At 44.8% G+C, this 21,104-nt stretch overlaps 10 protein-coding genes across 10 annotated transcripts; 5 read left to right on the top strand and 5 right to left on the bottom strand.

The window, feature by feature from the left end:
* Window positions 1–147: 147 nt before the first annotated feature.
* EAE98_001292 (uncharacterized protein) lies at window positions 148–1,621 on the bottom strand (the record flags this gene model as incomplete). The annotated part of the gene is made up of 2 exons (XM_038948910.1): window positions 148–1,212; window positions 1,274–1,621. The coding sequence occupies 2 exons, from the start codon at window positions 1,619–1,621 to the stop codon at window positions 148–150; spliced, it is 1,413 nt and encodes a 470-aa protein (XP_038815176.1).
* A 1,477-nt stretch (window positions 1,622–3,098) lies between these two features.
* EAE98_001291 (uncharacterized protein) lies at window positions 3,099–5,695 on the top strand (the record flags this gene model as incomplete). Its single annotated transcript, XM_038948909.1, has 9 exons — window positions 3,099–3,527; window positions 3,682–4,051; window positions 4,098–4,145; window positions 4,195–4,316; window positions 4,368–4,773; window positions 4,830–4,940; window positions 5,007–5,078; window positions 5,174–5,509; window positions 5,640–5,695. The coding sequence occupies 9 exons, from the start codon at window positions 3,099–3,101 to the stop codon at window positions 5,693–5,695; spliced, it is 1,950 nt and encodes a 649-aa protein (XP_038815175.1).
* A 1,094-nt stretch (window positions 5,696–6,789) lies between these two features.
* EAE98_001290 (uncharacterized protein) lies at window positions 6,790–7,808 on the bottom strand (the record flags this gene model as incomplete). The annotated part of the gene is made up of 3 exons (XM_038948908.1): window positions 6,790–6,993; window positions 7,050–7,566; window positions 7,639–7,808. The coding sequence occupies 3 exons, from the start codon at window positions 7,806–7,808 to the stop codon at window positions 6,790–6,792; spliced, it is 891 nt and encodes a 296-aa protein (XP_038815174.1).
* Window positions 7,809–8,107: 299 nt separating this feature from the next.
* On the top strand, window positions 8,108–9,122 carry EAE98_001289 (uncharacterized protein; the record flags this gene model as incomplete). The annotated part of the gene is made up of 2 exons (XM_038948907.1): window positions 8,108–8,153; window positions 8,209–9,122. The coding sequence occupies 2 exons, from the start codon at window positions 8,108–8,110 to the stop codon at window positions 9,120–9,122; spliced, it is 960 nt and encodes a 319-aa protein (XP_038815173.1).
* A 188-nt stretch (window positions 9,123–9,310) lies between these two features.
* On the bottom strand, window positions 9,311–10,559 carry EAE98_001288 (uncharacterized protein; the record flags this gene model as incomplete). Its single annotated transcript, XM_038948906.1, has 4 exons — window positions 9,311–9,394; window positions 9,445–10,337; window positions 10,388–10,476; window positions 10,528–10,559. 4 exons carry the CDS (start codon window positions 10,557–10,559, stop codon window positions 9,311–9,313), a joined length of 1,098 nt encoding a protein of 365 aa, XP_038815172.1.
* Window positions 10,560–10,863: 304 nt separating this feature from the next.
* Window positions 10,864–12,708, top strand: EAE98_001287 (uncharacterized protein; the record flags this gene model as incomplete). The annotated part of the gene is made up of 3 exons (XM_038948905.1): window positions 10,864–10,988; window positions 11,065–12,357; window positions 12,411–12,708. 3 exons carry the CDS (start codon window positions 10,864–10,866, stop codon window positions 12,706–12,708), a joined length of 1,716 nt encoding a protein of 571 aa, XP_038815171.1.
* Window positions 12,709–13,224: 516 nt separating this feature from the next.
* Window positions 13,225–13,932, top strand: EAE98_001286 (uncharacterized protein; the record flags this gene model as incomplete). The annotated part of the gene is made up of 1 exon (XM_038948904.1): window positions 13,225–13,932. The coding sequence occupies one exon, from the start codon at window positions 13,225–13,227 to the stop codon at window positions 13,930–13,932; it is 708 nt and encodes a 235-aa protein (XP_038815170.1).
* A 483-nt stretch (window positions 13,933–14,415) lies between these two features.
* EAE98_001285 (uncharacterized protein) lies at window positions 14,416–15,093 on the top strand (the record flags this gene model as incomplete). The annotated part of the gene is made up of 1 exon (XM_038948903.1): window positions 14,416–15,093. The coding sequence occupies one exon, from the start codon at window positions 14,416–14,418 to the stop codon at window positions 15,091–15,093; it is 678 nt and encodes a 225-aa protein (XP_038815169.1).
* Window positions 15,094–16,213: 1,120 nt separating this feature from the next.
* Window positions 16,214–16,900, bottom strand: EAE98_001284 (uncharacterized protein; the record flags this gene model as incomplete). The annotated part of the gene is made up of 3 exons (XM_038948902.1): window positions 16,214–16,295; window positions 16,352–16,504; window positions 16,563–16,900. 3 exons carry the CDS (start codon window positions 16,898–16,900, stop codon window positions 16,214–16,216), a joined length of 573 nt encoding a protein of 190 aa, XP_038815168.1.
* Window positions 16,901–19,181: 2,281 nt separating this feature from the next.
* EAE98_001283 (uncharacterized protein) lies at window positions 19,182–20,366 on the bottom strand (the record flags this gene model as incomplete). The annotated part of the gene is made up of 1 exon (XM_038948901.1): window positions 19,182–20,366. The coding sequence occupies one exon, from the start codon at window positions 20,364–20,366 to the stop codon at window positions 19,182–19,184; it is 1,185 nt and encodes a 394-aa protein (XP_038815167.1).
* Window positions 20,367–21,104: the final 738 nt, after the last annotated feature.

The following is a 21,104-nucleotide window of genomic DNA, read 5'->3' as shown; positions in this document are numbered from 1 at the left end:
TAGCCCAGAACGCCATAGTATGAAAGCCGCGACATGTATACCACCCAGTGTCTATCAGTTGACCTTATATCCTCTAGGTCAACAAATTTTTGACGTGAGAGAGAATGCAGCAGGAAAGGAGATTCGTAAGCCACGTGTTCACATCAATCAAGGTTGGCGAGGAGACATGAGCTGGTATTGTTGAATTTGGTGAATTGCAGATTGTTCACCGCGTTCCGAGGACTTTCGTTCCATACGTCCACCGGTAGGTTTATCAAGCTGAGGTCTGGAATCTTCAAGCTTGGCTTTAGCAAGCGCGAGTTCAAAAAGCTCAGGTTTAACAAACTCAGATTCAACAAGCTTAGGTCTGGGACCTTCAAGCTCGGGTTGGTCAGCCTTAGGCTCAGCATGCTCGGGTCCAGCAAGCCCGGGTTTAGCGAGTGCGAGTGCAAGAGGCTCGGGTTCAATAAACTCAGGTTCAAAAAGTTTGGATCTGAGATCTTCAAGCTCAGGTTTAGCAAGGGCGAGTGCAAGAAGCTCAGGTTTAATAGACTCAGATCCAACAAGCGTAGGTCTAGGATCTTCAAGCTGGGGTTCAACCGTAGGCTCAAAAGGCTCAGGTTCATTTGGTGGTGCTTCATCTTGTACGACGTCCTGCAATTCTGATATGGGTTCACGTGTATCAGCAACCACAGCTTCTTTTTCAGAACGTTGAGGTTCGGAATTTTGACCTTTGCTTTCCTGAGAAATACTAGCTCGCTTTTTCGGGACAGTCTTGGCCCCTCCACTAATTTTCCTCTTTCGATCGGCGGTGACTGCAGCAATGTGTGCTTTCGTGGCTTGAAATTCTGCTTCTTTCTTTTCCTCAAGAGCCCTCTTTGCGTCGTGCTGTTTTTGCAAATCTCTAGCCATGTTGAATCTTTCGTATTCTTTTAAGAAATCTAGGCCTATTTTCCATTGTTTATCGTTGGCACATTCACTCTCAGTTAGATGCGGTGCCCAATGTAAGGGTCTCTCAGCAGCGCGTCGCCAGAATTCCGCAGATTGAGAGCTGACAACCTGAGAATGTCCATTGTAAACAATGTCTGACAGTGCCTTATAGAATGCGGCAGCTTCTGCTTCTAAGCCCAGAACGCGAAGAGAGCGAAGGATTCTGCTGATTCTCAAATGGTTGTGATCTCTCCTGATAAGCCAATTGGAGCATCTTTCATAAAAATTGGAGGATTTTGTTATCTGAGAGAAAATGTTAGGCTTTTGCGATTAGTTATGGTTGTCGATTTGATGCAAAACTTACAACAGGAAGATCATTTCCATCCAAATCATCAGCGAACTTGAACCCATAGAAGTCCAACATTTTAATCAAAGAGTCCTTGAGATTACATTGTAATTCGGTTGAAGAATTGAATGCATGGAACGCATTGAAGACATTCTCATCAACTAAAGGAGCGCCTGAAAACATAGACTCCTCTGGAAGAGGGAACAGCCATTGAATGTAGTCGTGTATATCCTCCAACTTCTCATAATCCCAAGACATAATGTGCGAAAGCAGTCGTCCTGCATTGTCCGGCGTCTTGTTTCGATAGAAAGATACAAGACGGCTCTCAACCTCAGGTGGCTCGACAAAATCCCCGAGAATAGACATACTGCTCGATCTATCTCTATCGTTGAGTGATGATGTTGTGGTTTGTAGGTTGTGGGTTGTGTTTTATGTAAGTATTAGATAGGAGTGGAATCTCTCACTACATCTGATGATGCATATTTCTCAAAAGATTTTTCCAAAATGATTATGCATCGTTTGAAACATTGCTTAAAATTGAATGCATGAATTTGAATTTGGGTGTTACGGGAAAAATCCATGACGAGCAAGGCTGAGGTAATAAGGCTAACGGTGGGAGTGAGCGATATGGGGTTAGTGAGAGGATCGTCCCTCTCTATAGGCCAATCATATATCGTACTTATAATTCGATCGCCAAAATCATCTGCAAGGCTAATTGATAGTTGACCAATCATAAAGTATTGTGCGTTAATTAACTTTCTAACTTTCCGAATTAAAAATAGACTCAGATTTTATCATCCAGTGAGATTCATTCCGCTGGAGATGAAAATGAAGAAAGAGAGCCAATGATATTGGAAGATCTCAAAGTCAAGCTTCATCGTATTTTGCAAGGCGCAAGGCAGCAAGGAAGCAAGGTAGCAAGGCAGCAAGGCTACCAAGACACACGACACATGAGTGGAGGGGTAAAATCTTCCGTCTACGTCTGTTTTGAACCTTTGATCCATTCCCATGTTATATTCATTCTGCATTCTGCATTCTGCATGTAAGCCATAGCCGTTGGAGCATTTCCGGCTTTTCATTTCTATCTTCACGCCGATATACATGACCAATGAATATCGAATCAACGCTCTTCCCACTACCGCCACCATCCTCATATGCCATCACACACAGCAACACCCCAGACATTCCTTATCTCGGCACATGTTGTATTCGTCTTATCAACACCCACACATTTTGAATTCCCTTCTTTTCTCCTAAGCCTTCAAATGTCGTGACACGCACACTCTTTCAGTGATACCTAGCGTTTTGGATGATTCGAGTGAGCACGAGATGCTCAAACGTCTTATTATCCCCCAAAGTCTCAGATAGCAGCGTGAAGATCAATTGGAACGTACTTACTGATGGTGTTATTGACATGCCTCATCACAACACTTCCTACACCTTCACGAGTACCTGCCAACTATTCTTCATCAGGCAGGTAATGCACATCGTGTTAACTCCTTCCTTTACTGTCTTCCCTCATGCAGGTGGATTGAGATAGAGATATTGCATCTGATCAATGCTGCAAGTTACTTATCATACTAGTCGAATATGAGCAAGAATGGTGTCAATAACCCTGTTGACCACCCCTGAATACACATGTAGCCTTGCATGCAGCCTTGCAATACGTTACTTGCCAAGTTCTTAGCACTCTAGGAAGAGAGCTCTGCACCGATATTCGCAGTTATTTACCAGACATGGTAGGTGATAAGGAAGCTCCCATAGCTATTTTCATTGTTCCATAAGAACTTGAGCTCTCCCTAAGTGGTTGAGAACTCAAGTGAATTCTCTTTTTGCTCACATCATGCATTTCTCACTTATCGTTGCATACGGTCTCCTGACTGGAGTGATTGCCGCTCCAGCTCCTCAGAAAAGACATGTTGTTCATGAGCGAAGAGATCAAGCACCTCGCAATTGGCGTAGAGAGAATCCATTGCACCCGGATTCAAGCCTCCCAATGCGATTTGCCATCACCCAAAACAACTTGCACAATGCCGAAGCATACTTGATGGATGTTTCCGACCCATCTTCTCCAAACTTTGGCAATCATTGGAGTGCGAAGAAGGTCGCTGAAACCTTTGCCCCAAGTGCTGAATCGCTTAGAGCAGTAACCCAATGGCTTGCAGAGTATGGAATAAAAAGCGACCGCGTAAAGCAATCGCAAAGTCTCAATTGGATTCATGCCAACGTTACCGTTGCAGAAGCAGAGTCTCTTCTCAACACTAAGTACTACGTAAGTCCAACTACGTCTCTCTGATTTGCTTCTACCGATGTTCGACTTTATATGTTTATACCCATCACAACTCTCTTCGTCCACCCACAGCTCTGGTTTTCATCTCTTCCTAAAATCCTATTCGGTAGACAATCACTGATTCTCTAACTTGTAGTCTTATACACATGCGGAAAGTGGCCAAACCGCTGCTGCTTGTGACGACTACAGCGTGCCTGAAAACGTTCGCAAACACATTGATTTCATTACACCAACACTTCACTTCGATGCAAAGGTTGTACCTCAAAAGGAGAAGCGAGAATTGAGTACTCGTCAGAAAGATCAGCTTGCCAGAAGAGCAATTGGTGAAGGCCACAGAGTGGGATCACCAAATGATCCATCATTGCCCAAGCAAGGCAAAATTGTTTCCACTACATCACACGCTAAACTACAATCTTCGGCGTTGACAACTTGCAATACACACATCACACCCGATTGTCTCCAGGCTTTGTATGAGCTTCCAACAGATGCTCCTTTTGCGGAAGGAAGTAAGTATGCCCCTCCGCTGATGGCATCAAATTTAACCATTCATAGATTCATATGGTATTGTCGAATATACGCCACAGGCATATCTTCCTGGGGGTAAGTGTTGCTTTCCATTTAGTATTGCATATATTGACATCAAGTATAGATTTGGATCTTTTCTTTGGTAACTTCTCTCCTGCACTTGTCGGGTCTAGACCCGTCTTCGATTCCATAGATGGAGGTGTTCTTCAGACAGTTGTTGAGTCCTTCCGCTATAACGGAGAATCAGTGAGTTTATTCTGACATCCATTCATAAATCACCCACCTAATTCAACCCAGGACTTAGATCTCGAATACGGAATGGCACTTGCATACCCTCAAGAGGTAACATTATATCAAACCGGAGACATTGCACAGGGAGCTTCATTTAACAACTTCCTTGATGCTATCGATGGCGATTATTGCACAACAGATGGCGGCGACGATCCAGTTTACGATGCAGTATACCCTGATCCATACGGGAACACCAGCTACTATTACCAAGGACCTGCGAACTGTGGTGGATTCGCTGCTACCAACGTTATTTCCACATCCTATGGTTATGATGAGACTGATCTTTCCCCCGCCTATGAGATACGTCAATGCAATGAATATCTTAAGCTAGGTCTTCAAGGTGTCACCGTCTTGTATTCTTCTGGTGACTACGGTGTTGCGGGTAATGGAGGCGCATGTGGCGCTGGTAACAGTGTGTCATCTCATCTCATATATTATTGGAAAATCTCATTCTAACAATTGCAACAGCATTCAACCCTTCATTCCCTGGGACATGTCCATATATTACAGCTGTCGGAGCTACCCAAGTCAAGCCAAACGCTACTGTTACTCAACCAGAAGAGGCTGCTGAGTCTGTCAGTAAGTACCATCGTTTTTTAATTGGTCTGACAATCCTCTTCATGTTTACTAATCACAATTGTCTAGTCTATTCTGGTGGAGGATTCTCCAACGTCTTCTCAACTCCCGACTACCAAACTGATGCCTTAGCAACCTACTGTAAGTAAACTCAGTCTTTGAATACCACGGCCGTCTCAACCCTATCCACATATACTACCTTTGTACCCCCAAAGCCCGCACTAACCTCCCTCCAGTTGCCGAGCATCTCCCACCTTACACCTCCGCCCAATACAACAACTCCCAAGTGACCCGCGGTTTCCCAGACATCTCCGCCAACGGTGTAAACTATGTTGTTGCTGTCGACGGCGTGTTCTCTCTCGTTTACGGCACCTCTGCTTCTGCTCCCGTGGTTGGCGCCATCTTTACCTTAATCAACGCTGAGCGTATCAATGCTGGCAAGGCACCTATTGGCTTCGTTAACCCAGTGTTGTATGCCAATCCAGGTGTATTGAATGATATCACTAGTGGAGGCAACCAAGGATGCGGCACTGCTGGATTTACGGCAGTGGAGGGATGGGATCCCGTTACTGGTTAGTGTTCCTTCTTTCCTTTCCTTGCCTTGCCTTTCTCTATCTTTCTCAAGTATCTTGGGCACTGTTGAATTGAGAAGAGTATAAGATCTTATGCTTTTACAATAGTATACTAACGTCTATGAAACAGGTCTCGGAACACCCAACTACCCCAAACTTCTTGAACTCTACCTCTCACTCCCTTAGAGAATGTTCGTTTGCGCACATAGGTATATATATCATGGACAGAAAAACCAGACGACATGGACTCTTAGAAAGTCAATCATAATTGAGACTTTACATCCTGGAATTGCTAAGATGAATGTTGTATATAGTTTGAAGAAAGACAGGCCGGGGATATCAGCAATGTAGGCTAAAGATGCCTGTTTTATTTGACAATCTTTAAGGATTATGTATGTATCTTATTGAGTAATATACATAATATAAATAGGATATATGTAACTTCGAAAGAGAATTATTGACACATACCGTATTATTTGCACCAGACCACTCTGGCGATGCGCATTGAAAACATTTCTGTTCTGAAAAAATTTAAGCAAGGCCTACCTAGGTAGTATCTAATCGATTTTTTATTCAAATCGTCCTTTACATCTGTCCACAACGCCCTTGCATTTCTCAGGCTTTCTGTTCTCCTCTGATTGTACCTATCTGAGGAGCGATTTCTGCTCGCAAGTTTTTACAATTACAAAACAAACCTTGCTAGGCATAACGAGAACTCTTGAAGCTAGCTTTCGCATGGCTGACCATGGCAGGAATAGGAACTCACTAGGAAAGATGCATCGATGAGGGGGTTGACAGAGAATGGATGGATAATAAACCGGCGTGTGCTGGGGGTTCAGAGGCAGACTGGTTGGTCGCGATTTGGGCGAACAAGAGATTGAGCGGAAAGAAATGGCATGGGAATACAAAAGAAACTGCAAGAGGATTATGCACAAATACACTGGATCATGGTCTGAGATCGATGTATTTTTGCAATGCGTTTGATTAGATTTTATGACATGCTCCATTTATTACGACGAAGCTTCATATCACAGCGAAAATATCAATCCTCTGCAAAGATAATCTGAGATTGTCATGCCACAACCAGAGACTCATTTCATTGAGAGCGGAATAACGATCAAGTCCACTCCTTTTGAACGCACAGGGCTTTCCCTCTCAAACCATGACACATGAACGGTAATCGAGTATCTTTCCCTCATAAGTGCTTTCAAATTTTACCCCCAAGGAATACAGTTCATTGCGGAAACATCTTAATTATTTTTTGTTGGGTAGTGTGACATTTACCATTGCTCGGTACCGGAAGCAGCCCACTCTTGTCCAGCGGCAGCTGGTGCAGCAGCCCAGTCAGATGGCTCAGCAGCATCCCATGAAGCTCCACCAGCGGCAGCAGTGTTGCTAGCAGCAGTGAATGCACCAGCAGTAGCACCAGAGACCTCCCAGTCACCAGCACCTGCGAATCCTTGGTCAACAGCAGCGGCACCGACCTGTAAGATTGATTAGCAAAAGATCTCTCAAAATCAATCTGGAATATATGACATACCTCATCAGCACCTGGAGCCTTGGCTTCCTCAATAGCCTCCTTGTTCTCCTCAGCTTCTGGGTCACGGTAGAAGTACAAATCAACCATGGTGTCCCACTCGGCCTCACGGGAAGCGATGGAACCACGGAGACGGAGGACCTCACGGGCCAACATCCACCAAACCAAACCAATGGAGTGACGACCCTTGTTGTTGGTTGGGATAGCTACATCGACGAACTCAGTTGGGGAATCGGTGTCGCAAAGGGCGATAACTGGGATGTTAACGTAGGAAGCCTCCTTGATAGCTTGAGCATCGGTACGTGGGTCGGTAACAATGATGAGGCGGGGTTCCTTGAAGGATCTGGTGATGTAATTGGTGAAGTTACCAGGGGTGAAACGACCAGCGATGGCAACGGCACCAGTGTGGGCGGCGAACTTCAAGACGGCACGTTGACCGTAAGGACGAGCAGAGATAACACAGATATCAGCTGGGTTGTCGATGGCTGCGATGATACGGGCAGCAAGGACGATCTTCTCCCTGTAAAAATAGATTTATTAGATCCAACTTTTTTCAACTGGCGCATTCAAATTTCATTCTGTTCAAACATACCAGGTCTTGCCAATGTTGATAACATTGATTCCATCTGGGCGAGTCTTCCAGAGGTATGGCTCCATGTGAACTTGCAAGTTCTTGGCTCCCAAATGGCATTGAGCGGCCAAAAGCTGCTCAATATCCTGGGAGGTAGGATTGAAAATCGCGGGGAGTTGAGAAGGTGCCATCTTTGCGATTTGATGTGGTTGTCGAATTTGGTCAAACCTTTGGAAGATGGTTGTCGAAAGTTGTCGATTTGCTGAGGACGAAGAATAATTTTGCGATAGTGCGAGATAAAAGTATGCGAAACCCTAATCAAGATTGTCAGTTGACCCTTGTAATTATTGCCATAAATACAAGGCTTGAGTTCGCGATACATGCTAATCATATTTGGGTTAGCTCGGAAATTTATCCAGATGGGACTTTGAGGGGAGCAAAGTACTGGGCTGATAAAATAAATGAGTTGATTTGATTAAACACATTCACAATGCCTCCTCGAATATCCATCATTTCGCGATTGAGTGCAACTCCTTGTAAGATGAAGACACCGACAAATTCATGAATCAATTTATCTAATCGTAACAATAGTGCGTTTTCGCCCGATCTCAAGTTCATCAACATGCTCTTTCTCAACCACATCCGCAGCTAATGCGGCTACATTTGCCCAGCGAAGAGCGCATAAAGATCCTTACGCATTAGCACAATCTAGACAGAGAAAGCAGTCGAATTTGGAAAGGCAGGCCGTGTTAAAGAAGGAGCGGGAATCATCATTGGGGGATCCGGTACGGGGTGTGTCGACACCATTTCTGGAATCTCTTGATAACGTTGGAGGATCCACGCTCAAACTCGATGCAACTATAACCAAAGGTTCTGGAGAGGGCGCGAAGATAAAAAATGTCGACAATGTTCTTTTGAATCACTTCTTGACCCCAACTGAACTTCAAGGTGCCATTCAACATTCATACTACCTTACAGAGCCTCTGTTGGCCGAGAATCGAGATCTAGCAGATGTTCACGCCGAGGAGCAGGCAAAGAAACAGCACGAGGAGGCTCATGCGAATGCGGCCGCAGCATTAGCACGTATTGTAAGCTTAGAAAATGCAAGTTCGAAGGATAAGACCAGAGCGAATATTGTAAGGTGCATAAATACATTTGGACGTCACCAGACGGATGGAGTATTGAGGCCCAGGGCACCTACGCGCGATGCTATTGAAGGCGCTGATCTGCCAGAAAAGACACCAAGAGCTGGTCCTGACACCGGCAGTTCTGAGGTTCAGATTGCGATTTTGACTACAAAAATCAGGGTCTTGGCGAATCAACTGGAATCGAAGCGGGGAAATAAGGATAAAGTTAACAAGAGAAACTTGCGTTTGTTGGTCCACAGGAGGCAGAAGCTGCTAAACTATTTAAGGAAAAAGGAGCGAGGAAGTGATAGATGGGAGAATTTGATCGCAACCTTGGGCTTGACAGAGGGTACATGGAAAGGGGAGATCAGTCTGTAAATAATATCAATATGTATATCACCACGCCCAGAGAACACATCCTGAAAGGTGTAAAAGTTTGTCTTGCAATTTTGAAATCAGTATCCGTAATCTCCCTACGCCAGCTCGCCAACTAGACCAGTACAAAGACCCAACAGCCAACTGTCAGGTTTGAAGAAAAGACTATTAATAACATATTTATCCCCATACTAGAATACACTGATGTAGTTGCCGATTCGTTCCTTTTGGTTTTGTGCTATACACTCGGCGATCCAGGTGATGTTGCGGATTTCCTGTGAATGTCAGTGTCCATCCGTTAGCAGTGTACGAGTATTACACATACCTGTTCTCTCAACTTGACCCATGCATAGACAATGGCAAACGTGAATTGTCTTGTGAATGCACCCTTGGAAATTTCCATCTCCTTTTGGTAAAACAGATCTTCTAAACTTTTTTCGTTACCGCCAGCTCCTCCACTCATGTTGCCCGCTCCTGTGGTACTTTGCCCCATTCCAGTGGCATCAAAATAACCCTTATAATCACTAACTCCCTCAACAGCAAGTCTAACGCCTTCTATATCCTCTGCTCTTGAAAGTAAAATCGTTCCCGATGGAGAAAGGCGCCCAAAGCTTGGGTATAGCTTTTGGCGGTCTTTCTTTGATAGCTCTGTGCCGAAAGAGTTGAGGGTAATGTTGATAGCTCTTCTATCGGCTTCGAATTCGAGCATCTCAGACATAACTTCAGCTGTCGGGGTGTTGGCCATTTCTGGGTCGGTATTGACAAAGTTGTAGAAGTCCTCTAGGTAGTTTTTGTACAAGGTATTGCGGACAATCTCAATGTTGAGCTCATCCAAATCTTGGTGACTTAAACTCCCCTTAAAGTAGGGTGCCAATGGAGTTTCAATCAAGACACTGTTGTATAACTCTTCTATATTTGTAGCCACACACAAGACAGGCATAGTTTCGAACCAACCAAGAGGATGGCATCGTTCAAGTAGTTCTCGGGTATCTCTTTCATGGAGAGTACCAGTAATCAAAAGGGCTACATTATCGATCATGTATCCATACGTCAGGTAGTCCATAAACTTTGCAAGTGAGCCGACTGCGTTTGCGCGTAGGTATCGAAATTCGGAGATGAGTTTGTCGGTCGTTTTGGCAGCGAGGGTAGATGTTGAAGGATTAGGTGGAAGTGATGCTAGGAAATCGCCATACGCTGGCCCAAGTTGAAGCTTAAGATCTAGCCCCTCGTTACTAAATGTATTTGATGTACATGAGAGAATTAATTACCATCGATAGTCTCGCATTGAATCAAATTATTATAGTTCTGGCCAGTCAAGAGTCCGTTGCGATAACCTCTGACGATACCCTCGATGTAGCTACGAACGTATTAGTCATGGATGGTATAAGTCGTGATTCTGAAACCTTACCCATTCTGAACATTGAAAAATAGACCTTCCATTTTCTTTCGTTGTCTGCGAACACGATCTATTGTCGTTGCTTGAGGTTTGTCTGGACCAGTTGAGTTGCCTTCGCAAGAACTACTTGCATGGATTGCGAGTGGGTTCAATGAAGTTGGTTATTTGTCACCTGACCCGACCACTAAGCCACTGTGGGCACCCCTGTTTGGCTCGAGATTCTCATTAGCGTCTGCCACTATTTTTTGCTTGAACAAAAAATTATTCCTTGCAAAAAACCTCAAGCTTCAGAATTTGGACGCCCATTGAACAACATCACCACGAAGAGACTTGGATTATTTCTTCACAATGGCGCCTTTATTTATTCTTACGGAGACGGCGGCTGGATTGGTCTTATTCAAGGCTGACAAAAAGCTTTTGAAGAAGGACGATGTTGCTTCAGAAATTGAGACCGCAGAGGGTATCAATGGATTGTGAGTGCAATTGATCCAACATCGCACATTTCCAATTGAGATACAGACTTCTAACATGTTCAATTACACATATCAGATTGAAGCTTAAGCAGTTCCAAAAGTTCGACAGTGCCGCGACAGCTTTGGAGGAGGTTGCTTCGTTGGTCGAGGGAAAGGTTTCACCTATGCTTGCATCACTGCTCGATACCTTGAAAGATGAGAAGAAGGCATCTTTGGCAGTCGCCGATCCTAAATTGGGACAAGCTATCAACAAACTTCCAGGTTTGACTCTGACACCAATTTCCGACTCGAAAACAAATGACATTTTCCGTGGAATCCGCGATCACCTCCCCTCTTTGATCCCAGGTCTCCTTCCCGAACACATCTCCACCATGTCGCTCGGTCTGTCGCATTCTTTGTCGCGCCACAAGCTGAAGTTCTCTCCCGATAAGGTTGATACTATGATTGTACAAGCTATTTCGTTATTGGACGACCTGGACAAGGAGCTAAACACGTACGCTATGAGAGTCAAGGAATGGTACGGATGGCATTTCCCAGAAATGGGCAAGATTGTTAACGACAACTTGGCCTATGCTAGAGTCATCTTGAAGGTCGGTATGCGCGTCAACACTTCCAGTACCGATCTTGCAGATATTCTCCCAGAAGAAATCGAAACTGCCATTAAAGCTGCTGCTGAAGTTAGTATGGGTACTGAAATCACTCAAGAAGATTTGGATAACATCAAGCTTTTGGCTGAGCAAGTTGTTGGCTTCACCGAATACCGCCAACAATTGTCAAGCTACTTGACTGCTCGTATGCAAGCAATTGCCCCCAACTTGACTGAGTTGGTCGGTGATTTGGTTGGAGCTCGATTGATCGCCCACGCTGGATCTCTCATGAATCTCGCAAAGAGCCCTGCCAGTACCATCCAAATTCTTGGTGCTGAGAAGGCTCTATTCAGAGCTCTCAAAACGAAACATGACACACCAAAGTACGGTCTTATCTATCATGCTTCATTGGTTGGTCAAGCTACCGGCAAAAACAAGGGAAAGATCGCCCGTATGTTGGCTGCCAAGGCAGCCATTGGTCTCCGCGTTGATGCTTTATCAGACTGGAGTGCACAAGGTGAAGGCAAGGGTGACGACGTTGATGACGAGGAGAGATCTGCACTGGGTGTCACTTCACGTGCCAAGATTGAGCGTCACCTTAGAGGACTTGAAGGAAAGCCCCTCCTTCCTCGAGGTGTTGCTGTTGGACCAAATGGCAAGACCACCTCAGCTCCTGGTAAATGGGAAGTCAAGGAAGCCCGCAAGTACAACGCAGATGCAGATGGACTTGCTGGAGATGAACCAGCTGCCACAGTTCCTATCAGAGAGAAGAAGAACAAGCAGTAAGTTGAAATGCTTCTTGCTCACACATTACGTTCGAAGCTAACTATTTTAGACTCATCGAAGAAGTCGCTGAAGAATCTGGTTCTGATTCTTCCGACGATAGTGATGCTTCTGAGAAGAAACCCAAGAAGGGAGACAAGGAAGCTAAGAAGGCCGAGAAGGCTGCAAAGAAAGCTGAAAAGGCCGCCAAGAAAGCCGCAAAGGAAGCTAAAAAGGCTGCAAAGGCTGAGAAGGAAGCGAAAAAGAGCGCCGTAAATGATACACCAGAAGTCAACGGCAGCAAGAAGAGAAAGTCAGAAGACGATGGTGAAAAGTCTGAGAAAAAGAAGAAGAAGAAGAGCAAGGATTGATTGATTGGACGTAACTCTTCTTTCAGTTCTGTATCATAATGCTTCGGATATCATGAGTCTGGGCGTATAGGGTTGCTTGTTTATAAATTGGCGTAGGGACGGCAGTGTCAGGGTATTGTCTTTAGGCTTAGATGCTTTTGCATAACACATATTTTGCATTGACAAAATAGTCAGCACTTTCAATAAAAGCTTTGTTCAAAATAATCACTGCAATAAATCTTCCATCTTGTACAAGAAAATAGTCTTTTTTTTCGTTTGTCTACAGGTATCCACACGAGAGATAAACACTATCATACTACTACTCTGTACAGAAATAGGACAAGATTTAAAGTGCCATGGTTATGATAGTGTTGTAATCAATATCTCAATCTCAAAATGTCAAACAGGATATAGTTTTTCCCTAATATCACATCACAGATTGGTGGTATTGAAAAAGGGACCGAGAATTAGCCGAACGGATACCAGAATATCGCAAGCCAGCTGCAAGAGCTTCCTCTTCATAATCTCATAAACACCATGGCAGGTCTCAAACTTAAAAAGCGAGCTCGCTCCCGATCTCCTGAACGCGATACCGATAAAACTTACCGCAAACGATCGCGATCGCCCAGAAGAGATAGAAGAAAATCACCAACTCGAGAACGAGAGCGCGAACGTGAGCGCGAACCGGAACGAAGAAGACCTTCGCCCCCAAAAGGTGCTGCAGATGATGATTTAGATGTAGCTGGAAAGTTTGGTTCTTCTTCTACTAGTAAAGCGCAAAAGAAAGATGAAGAGAAATCAAAAGATGCTGAGCAGCCAGAGGAGGAAGATGCACTCGACATAGCCAGCAAATTCGGCGCATCTGCATTTTCGAAATTCAAAGCTTCTTCTGCCTCATCTTCCTCCAAATCTAAAAATCAAACCACGGATTCTATGTCTGCTCCTGTTAGAACACCTGCAGCTTCGATATCTACACCCGTCACTGCTTCAGCGGCCCCATCGAATGAAGCCATGATTATTGTTCATGTTAATGATCGGTTGGGAACGAAAGCTGCCATTCCGTGCTTGGCAAGTGATCCAATTAGGCTTTTTAAAGCGCAGGTAGCCGCGAGGATTGGCAGACAACCGCATGAAATTATGTTGAAGAGACAGGGAGAGCGGCCGTTTAAGGATAAATTGACGCTGGAGGATTATGGGGTTGGTAATGGGGTGCAAATTGACTTGGAAATTGATACTGGGGAGTGAGCGGGAGATTGTGGGGGGAAATGGGATGATTTGCGGCCAATTTGATAGATTTGAAGTTTGGAGAGTTGGTCTATAGTTCTGACTATGGCGATGGGGAAATCATCGTTGGTATCAAAGTACCTAGGTAGACTTTTATCTGGCGGGCTCGGGGAAGCTCACGGGAACCGGAATGGCTTGCAGATCTGCCACGTATGCATTCGTAAAAAATATACAATGAGAAAGGGAAATTGGCATTGATACATGATACTCTTTGCTACTAATAAGAATTTAACTCATACCAAACCATCAATCCTCAATCTCCAATTTATCTTTGACTTTCAGCCTTGTTTGGATCCAAAAAATAAACATCCTTATCGATAAGCCTCGTCTGCCGAAACCAATTTCCCATCACAACACACAACACAATATGCATTGAGTAACTCTCAATCTTCTACTCTCCAAGTTCTCTCAACTATCCATGAGAGATAAATTGATGCACCAACCATGCTCACCTGTCCCCCCACCCTCTATATCCGCCGGCCATCCCCAACAACAATCGAATACACCGTCAGCACCCGCCCACCTCTGGCCCTCCCCCTCCGCATTCTCCTAATCCTCACACACATCATCCGAGTGGTCCTTGCCCTCGCGATTCTCCTCCTCCTATATACCTATTACCTAACTCTTCTCCCTCCCCCGAGCATCCTCTCCTCTCTCACCATCCCTCCGTCTATCCTCCTCCTCCAAGCTCTCACCACTCTCCTCTCACCTCTACTCCTCGTTCCTATTTCCCTCGCCCTCCTCCTCTTCCTCACCCTGCGCCCTCACACCTCCGAGTCCCTACTAATCCTCCGCCATCTCGGTCTCCAAATCTCAAGTTCTCCGAAAACATACCTGAGTACTACGAAAACGAGATTCATCCCGAGTCAAAAGATTCAAGATATCTACATCAACGAAGTATTTTCGAATTTTGAGGTGCGCTATGTGTTAGTGGTTGTTGTGGAGGGAGAGGGCGAGTTGGTTGTTGTCTTTGAGAGGTTGTTGCCTGGGAGAGCGGTGCTGGAGAGGGTTTGGAGGGGAGGGAGAAGAGGGTTGTTTGGGGGAGAGGAGAGGGGTGGTGGGAATGGGGATGCGAATGGGGGAGTTAATGGAGGTGTTGGAGGAAAAGAGACTCTGTCATAAAAAAGTCTTGCTGTTGGCGCTGACCTTGGGAATGTGATTTGAAAGTTCTTCTAATGTGGATGGTGACGATATGCTTGGGGGTAATATATGAGATGAGCAGGCGTGTGGGCTGTTTACATGGCACCTACAGACTGCTTGCCGTTTGCGCTTAAAGATTTGGCGTATGACATAGGGAAAGAAGGGTCTTTTTAGCCTTGCATTACGGAGGAAGTACTAGGAATAGGAGGATGGGAGGGCTCGACAACCAATTCCCAGTCAAGAACTGGAGAGGTTAGCAGGAGACCTGATTATGTCATTAGCGTAATAAGGGCATCTGAATTAGGGTCGATTCTCGTCCCCTAGTCCGTAGAAGGACACACAGATGGGCAAGTGGGGTGTCAGGCGGGAGGAAGACGCATGATATGTCTCAGAGGCAAAAGGGACCCATATCTACCCCTCTCAGCCCATCGTCTATACCTATTCAGGTCACAATTTACACACATCGACCACTCACATACAAGCATCTGCATATATTTGAAGAGTCCTTGTATTTACCAACTCCATATTCATCTCCAGTCCAATTCTAACTCCAGTAGCCACCCAAAATTACTTGATAAACCCACGCCATTTCATTTTGCCTTACAAAATCCCACCCACCCCTCACGCCAGTACTCAAACCAACCTCGCACGCCCAAGAAAAATACAGTCCAATCATTCTACAAACAAACCCTCCACCCGAATCCCACGGTCTCAGTCTCACACCATTTCATACCATCTCATTCCAACCACACCACATACAGCTCCACAGCTGCAGAACCTGGTTCCCAGGGGCCCGCAGAACCATGCATAAACGGGAACTACTGCAGCCCTGGCGTCTCTTACCAGCTGCAAACACTAAAGAGCGTGTTCAACCGGCGCTGCTCCATCCCCGCACTGGAAACAAGCGCTCCACCCAATCATAATCGTCGTTACTTCGTTAGAAAATGCTTTGAAGTTCCGCTTTGAGTGAAAATAAAAGCAGCGCAGATAATAATTCACGGGCTGCGGCTAACACGAACGGTATCAAGGAAAAGAAAAAGGGGACTTTTTTTCGTAAGCGATGGATAGAAGTAGGAAATAAGCAATATGAAGAAATATGCTTTTAGTACTCTGGAGATGGGTAACGTTCGCGAGCTTGTGCGTATTCTTTGGGGTGTCGTTTTGAGACTTTGGTTTTCATGGCTCTGGAATGTTGTTAGATTTGAGGTTTAGTGGAATAACAATAGAAAAATCGACTCACCCCATTCGATGTTGAGTCCACTCTAAATTAGCCTTCACCTCCTTGGCATCTTGATAACCTTCTTGCAATCTCGCTCTAGTTCTCGCAAGACGTTGTTGTGCCAATGCTTGCAAATCCATGATTTCTCTATGTTTTGCGTTCAACAAACCAGATCTGATGGAAATGTCAGTGGGTGAAAATTGAAGGAAGGTGTTCAGGACTCAATTCTCACGTTTGTGCTTGAACTGCTAGAGTGCGATCTAAAGGAAGAGGATCAAATGCGCCAGAAAATCGATCTTGCATATATTCTTGCAAATCGACACCATTGGCGGAAGCGGTGCTATCATATTCACCACTTGCACTCCCAGCATAACTACTGGAAGTAGCAGAGTAAGTCGAATGTCCATATGCAGGCGTCATGCCTGAACCTGTAGTGACAGATTCTGGAGCTTCTGGTGGCGAGACACCATAAGTTGTATTTTGTGGAGTGTAATAAGAAACTTGTTGAGATTTTGTAGGAACGGGAATGGGGAGGGAAGTGGTTTGGTAGTAGGTTGCTTGGTAGGCCATGATGTAATAGCGTATAATTAGAGTGAAGTTAAAAATTTGTAAACGACAACAAAGAACTTTAGACGAATGAATTTTTTCGATATGGATTGCTATGCAATGCGAGTAATAGGAAAGATGCAATTGTAATATCTTGATGGTGATATGATACAATGGTCAAGCACAGACAATAATGTAAGGGTCAATGAGTATGAGAAGTCTTCTTTGTTAGACAAGATAAAGTTGTTTGTATGAAGCGGTGTAGAGTTGAGAATGGATTTGAAAATGGATTAAAAGGAAGAAGAAAGAGATTCTGGAGAGAAGGATCTCAAGCTTCCTTTTATACACGGCCAGCTGGCCCAAATCACCTAGAGAGGACTAGCATTGAGGAGGGGGAATAGGAAATTTGTCTTGTCCCCGAACTTCCTTACCTACTTATCAATGACCCCGCGTCAAGAAGGAAGAGATAGGCTGATCGTTTGCTCTCTTGCCCCTTTCCTTACTAGTCCATTATCATCAGCCTCCTCCAATCCACCCTTTCCATCCTCTCACGTTTAACCCGAGCCCCTCCAGACATGCAGTAGTATCTCTCGATGGGGTGACCCTTGAAGACTCTGGCTTACGCAGTTGATGTGGATTGGTTCCAGAGTAGAAAGTGTTATTGATCAGAGATAGGCCATGTTGCTATTGCATATGCCGAGGGGATTGGATTGGTGGAAAGGGTGGGAGAGAGGAAGGAATGGAAGGGTTGGTGGTAGTAGTGGTGGTGGTGGTGGACAAGTTCATTCTCTATAATTTTCAAGGAAACGAACTATGCCGTAAAAGGATTTAGCAAGGCCTGAAAACCGACGAACAAACGAGCAAGCGCGCTCACGCTAGAATAAAAGGATTAATCAAGTGAATTGAGGTTCCCGACATAAAAGCAGCATTGGATGAATATACCATGTAGGATTTTCCTAGGGGTTTCCACATGAGCATCGTTAGTAAGGTTAGGTGATCATGTAAGGTGGTAAGGTATCAAGGTATTGGTAAGGCAAAGTAAGATAATCATGGCGGAAAGATTTCTGAACGTTCAATGGTCAATGGATTTTCACTTGGGCTTCATTGCAGGAATATTAGGCTTTAGGGCCGGAGAGAAGATCCTAACATGATACAATTGTTAAGTGACATATTTGAGTAGTTAGTATTGCTCAGTATCTAGGTACCTAGGTACAGGTGGTACAACTCATTTGATAGTCTCATAGCTACCTAAGTACGTTGTTTCCAATTGGGAAATCTGGACATTTTCTAGCAAGAGAATGGTACAATTGGACAATTGGACAATTAGCTTTTCGAAAATCTCCTACTTACAGAGAGTATGACTTACTTTCGTTTGTTCCCATCTGCATGCGTTGTCAATTTGAAGATTCTACCGTTTAATGCCCTCCCAACACGCCCCCCTTGTCGGATTGGGACGGGAATGAGAAAGCAGGCGAATAGAAATGTCACCGATATTGAAGATTCCTGAAGGGTTTAGACATCTAAGGAGACCAATCATTGTGATATCTTTCACCTACTTTTCGGTTCTTGAGAAACCACCGATACATGCAGGACAAATGATCACAGGATTGCTTTCGGTCCCAGAGATCTCGATTCCTTTCCTGGCATTGTGAACAACACTCCTGCACGTCATGACGGCAAAAAGTACCAAAGACGTTGACTTTTTGCTACTAAGAAGCCACTTCCATTAGTACAACCTGGCAAGCTGTGTGTTTGCAACTAATCCGAGGAACATCGGATTGATAGTGGTATATTATTCATGAGGCCATCAAAGTGGTTTTATGTGTTACCAAATAGATTACATTTTGTTGTTCCGAAGCTGGGTCCTAGCCTGCAGATATATCATGTTCCATGTGCATTTTAGTGTTGAGCTACAATCAAACGGTGCGGTAGCAATGTACGAACGTGAGAACGGTTGAACTGGCAGGGCTGTGTTCATTTATCCTGTCAGCGAATGATATCGACCAATTCTTCGAGGTGGTATGCGTAGATTGTCCTCACATGCTTCAATTTCGGAATTTTCGTCAAATTAGCCACCCATCTTTCACTGCATGCTTATGCTTGGTGTATAGAATTTTCGGACCGTCCTACTAATACATCTATTTTGTACTCCCTCCTTACATGACATAAACTCGGTGTGAAGTGAACCCATATATGCACATTAGAAGATGCCTGCGTTATCGCCCCATCTCATCTCTAGAACGCTCGCTATGTCGAGCTACCCGGAACGCCTCCTGTGCCTATGATTATATTGTCCTTTATCTTCCTACCCAAATATCTTTAAAAATCCCCACATCCCAATCCCACTGAGTACCGGGATAGTCAAGTTGTCATCCCACCCAAATATGTCTACCACCTCACTAGCTGCCGCCGTAAAACCCGTCCAAACACTCATTATACCTAAAGCCAGCCCCCCAGAAATGACGCTTTGAGCCTCATTCAAACCAATAAGATCCCGGATTCCCACAGGAAGGGTTAGGTCTCCCGAGAACATGAAGGGCCAGTCCAGATCATCGGGAAAGGGGCCGATTCTTGGTGCTAACCACCCCCAAAATACGGCTGCGGTGACCACGCCAACGGCGAATGCAGCGAGAGATCCAGCAAGTGATTTACCACGTCTCAACCGAGGAGTATATCTTCCGTAGGCCCGTCCAAAAGTACTCGCCGCTGTATCACACCAGCTCAAAAGAAGTATTCCCATTACACCAACATCTTTCGGAAAGAATCCAAGAACGATCCACGCGCCAAGTAAATACCAGATGACACCATTCCATCCATCGTACTCGGTTTCCCGCATAAACGCTCCAAGTAACCGCACATATAAACCGTTAAAAGCCGGATAATTATGTCGGACATAATCCACACTTGCTATGGGTATCAGGGCACCCATTAGATAAGGCGTAATAGCATTTGTTTGGACACCAGATATGTAAAGCCAAATCGTGAAGAATCCTATGGAAACGTGCAATACCTTTCTTGGTATTTCGTGGCGATGTACAAACGACCTCCATTGTCTGTGGATAGGTATAAGTCCCAAAGGACTTGGGCTTCTGCTGAAGTCTCTCCAGCTCCAGCCAGATCTTGCGCTGGTGGGGGATAGATGCCCATTTGACGCCTTTCCATTTGTACCGTTTGTTTCTTCAGGACGGACATTATCTGTAGGCTTGGAAGTCTTTTTCGTATTCTTGGCCGTGGAAGTTGCTACTTTTCGAGGTTTCAGAGGACTTCGACTCCTTGTCCTGGATCTGTCCAACTCAATAGCTGAGTCCTCGGGGTCTGTTTCACCCTCATCTATCCCTTCGTCTATTGGGACTGTCTGCGCTGACAGCTTCTTTCTCGCAGATCTGGTCATAGGTCCGAAATACTCTCCATTTTGGGATAGTTCCGACGGGGTTGGAGAAGGAGATATGACACGCGGAGTAGCCGGAATATCTGAATATGATCTCGACATTGCAAATTTTGGCAAACAAGGCACTGGGATAACACCGGCGAGTGTCCGTCGACTAAAGGCAAACGTTCGCAATAACGAGATGGTAGAGATGAGATGTTTGTCTTTCCGTGAAGAGCGTTCTATGTCGTTGTGGGGAGTAGTATCAAACGAATTTATTGTGTGAGAAGGCACAAGAAGTGCAGACTGAGCTGCATTGTTGAAGAAAGATATGATGACTTTTTGCGCCCCGTGAAGACGTGGCACATGAGTTATATGGTGGTTTCTTTTTTAAGTGTCAACGGAGATTGAATTAAATGAGACACGGACTGATAAGACGACCCGGACGCGGCACAGAAGAAATGAATAGAAGATTATTACTCTGAATTCCTGAAAAGCATGACTAAGCACGCGACCACGAACACTTTTACATGTGAAATTGATACTGGATGACTGAGGGAAGAATATGAATCTACCTACTAATAATGTAGAATGGAATAAAATGTTCTTACCCTTTTCAATAATCCTCTCGTTGTCTCTATTTTCCTGTCATGTCAATATCAACGTTTGTTTACTTCACCAATGGATAAATTGGTAAAGGATTACCTACCAGTAGTATTTCTTGCATTCATGCTTCTGACGTAGAACAGAAAGTGTTTGAACCTTGAATGTATGGAGGGAGAGGTGCGTTCCCGACAAGGGTCCCGCTCGTTAACTAGGTGGTCGGACCCGGAAAAAAATGTTGATCCCGATAAGATAAGA

The sequence above is a fragment of the Botrytis deweyae genome, assembly GCF_014898535.1.
Source record: "Botrytis deweyae strain B1 chromosome Unknown BDEW_002, whole genome shotgun sequence".
In the NCBI taxonomy this organism is placed as follows: Eukaryota; Fungi; Ascomycota; class Leotiomycetes; order Helotiales; family Sclerotiniaceae; genus Botrytis; species Botrytis deweyae.
Note: the sequence above shows the minus strand (reverse complement) of the source record. Positions and strands in the feature narration are given on the sequence as shown.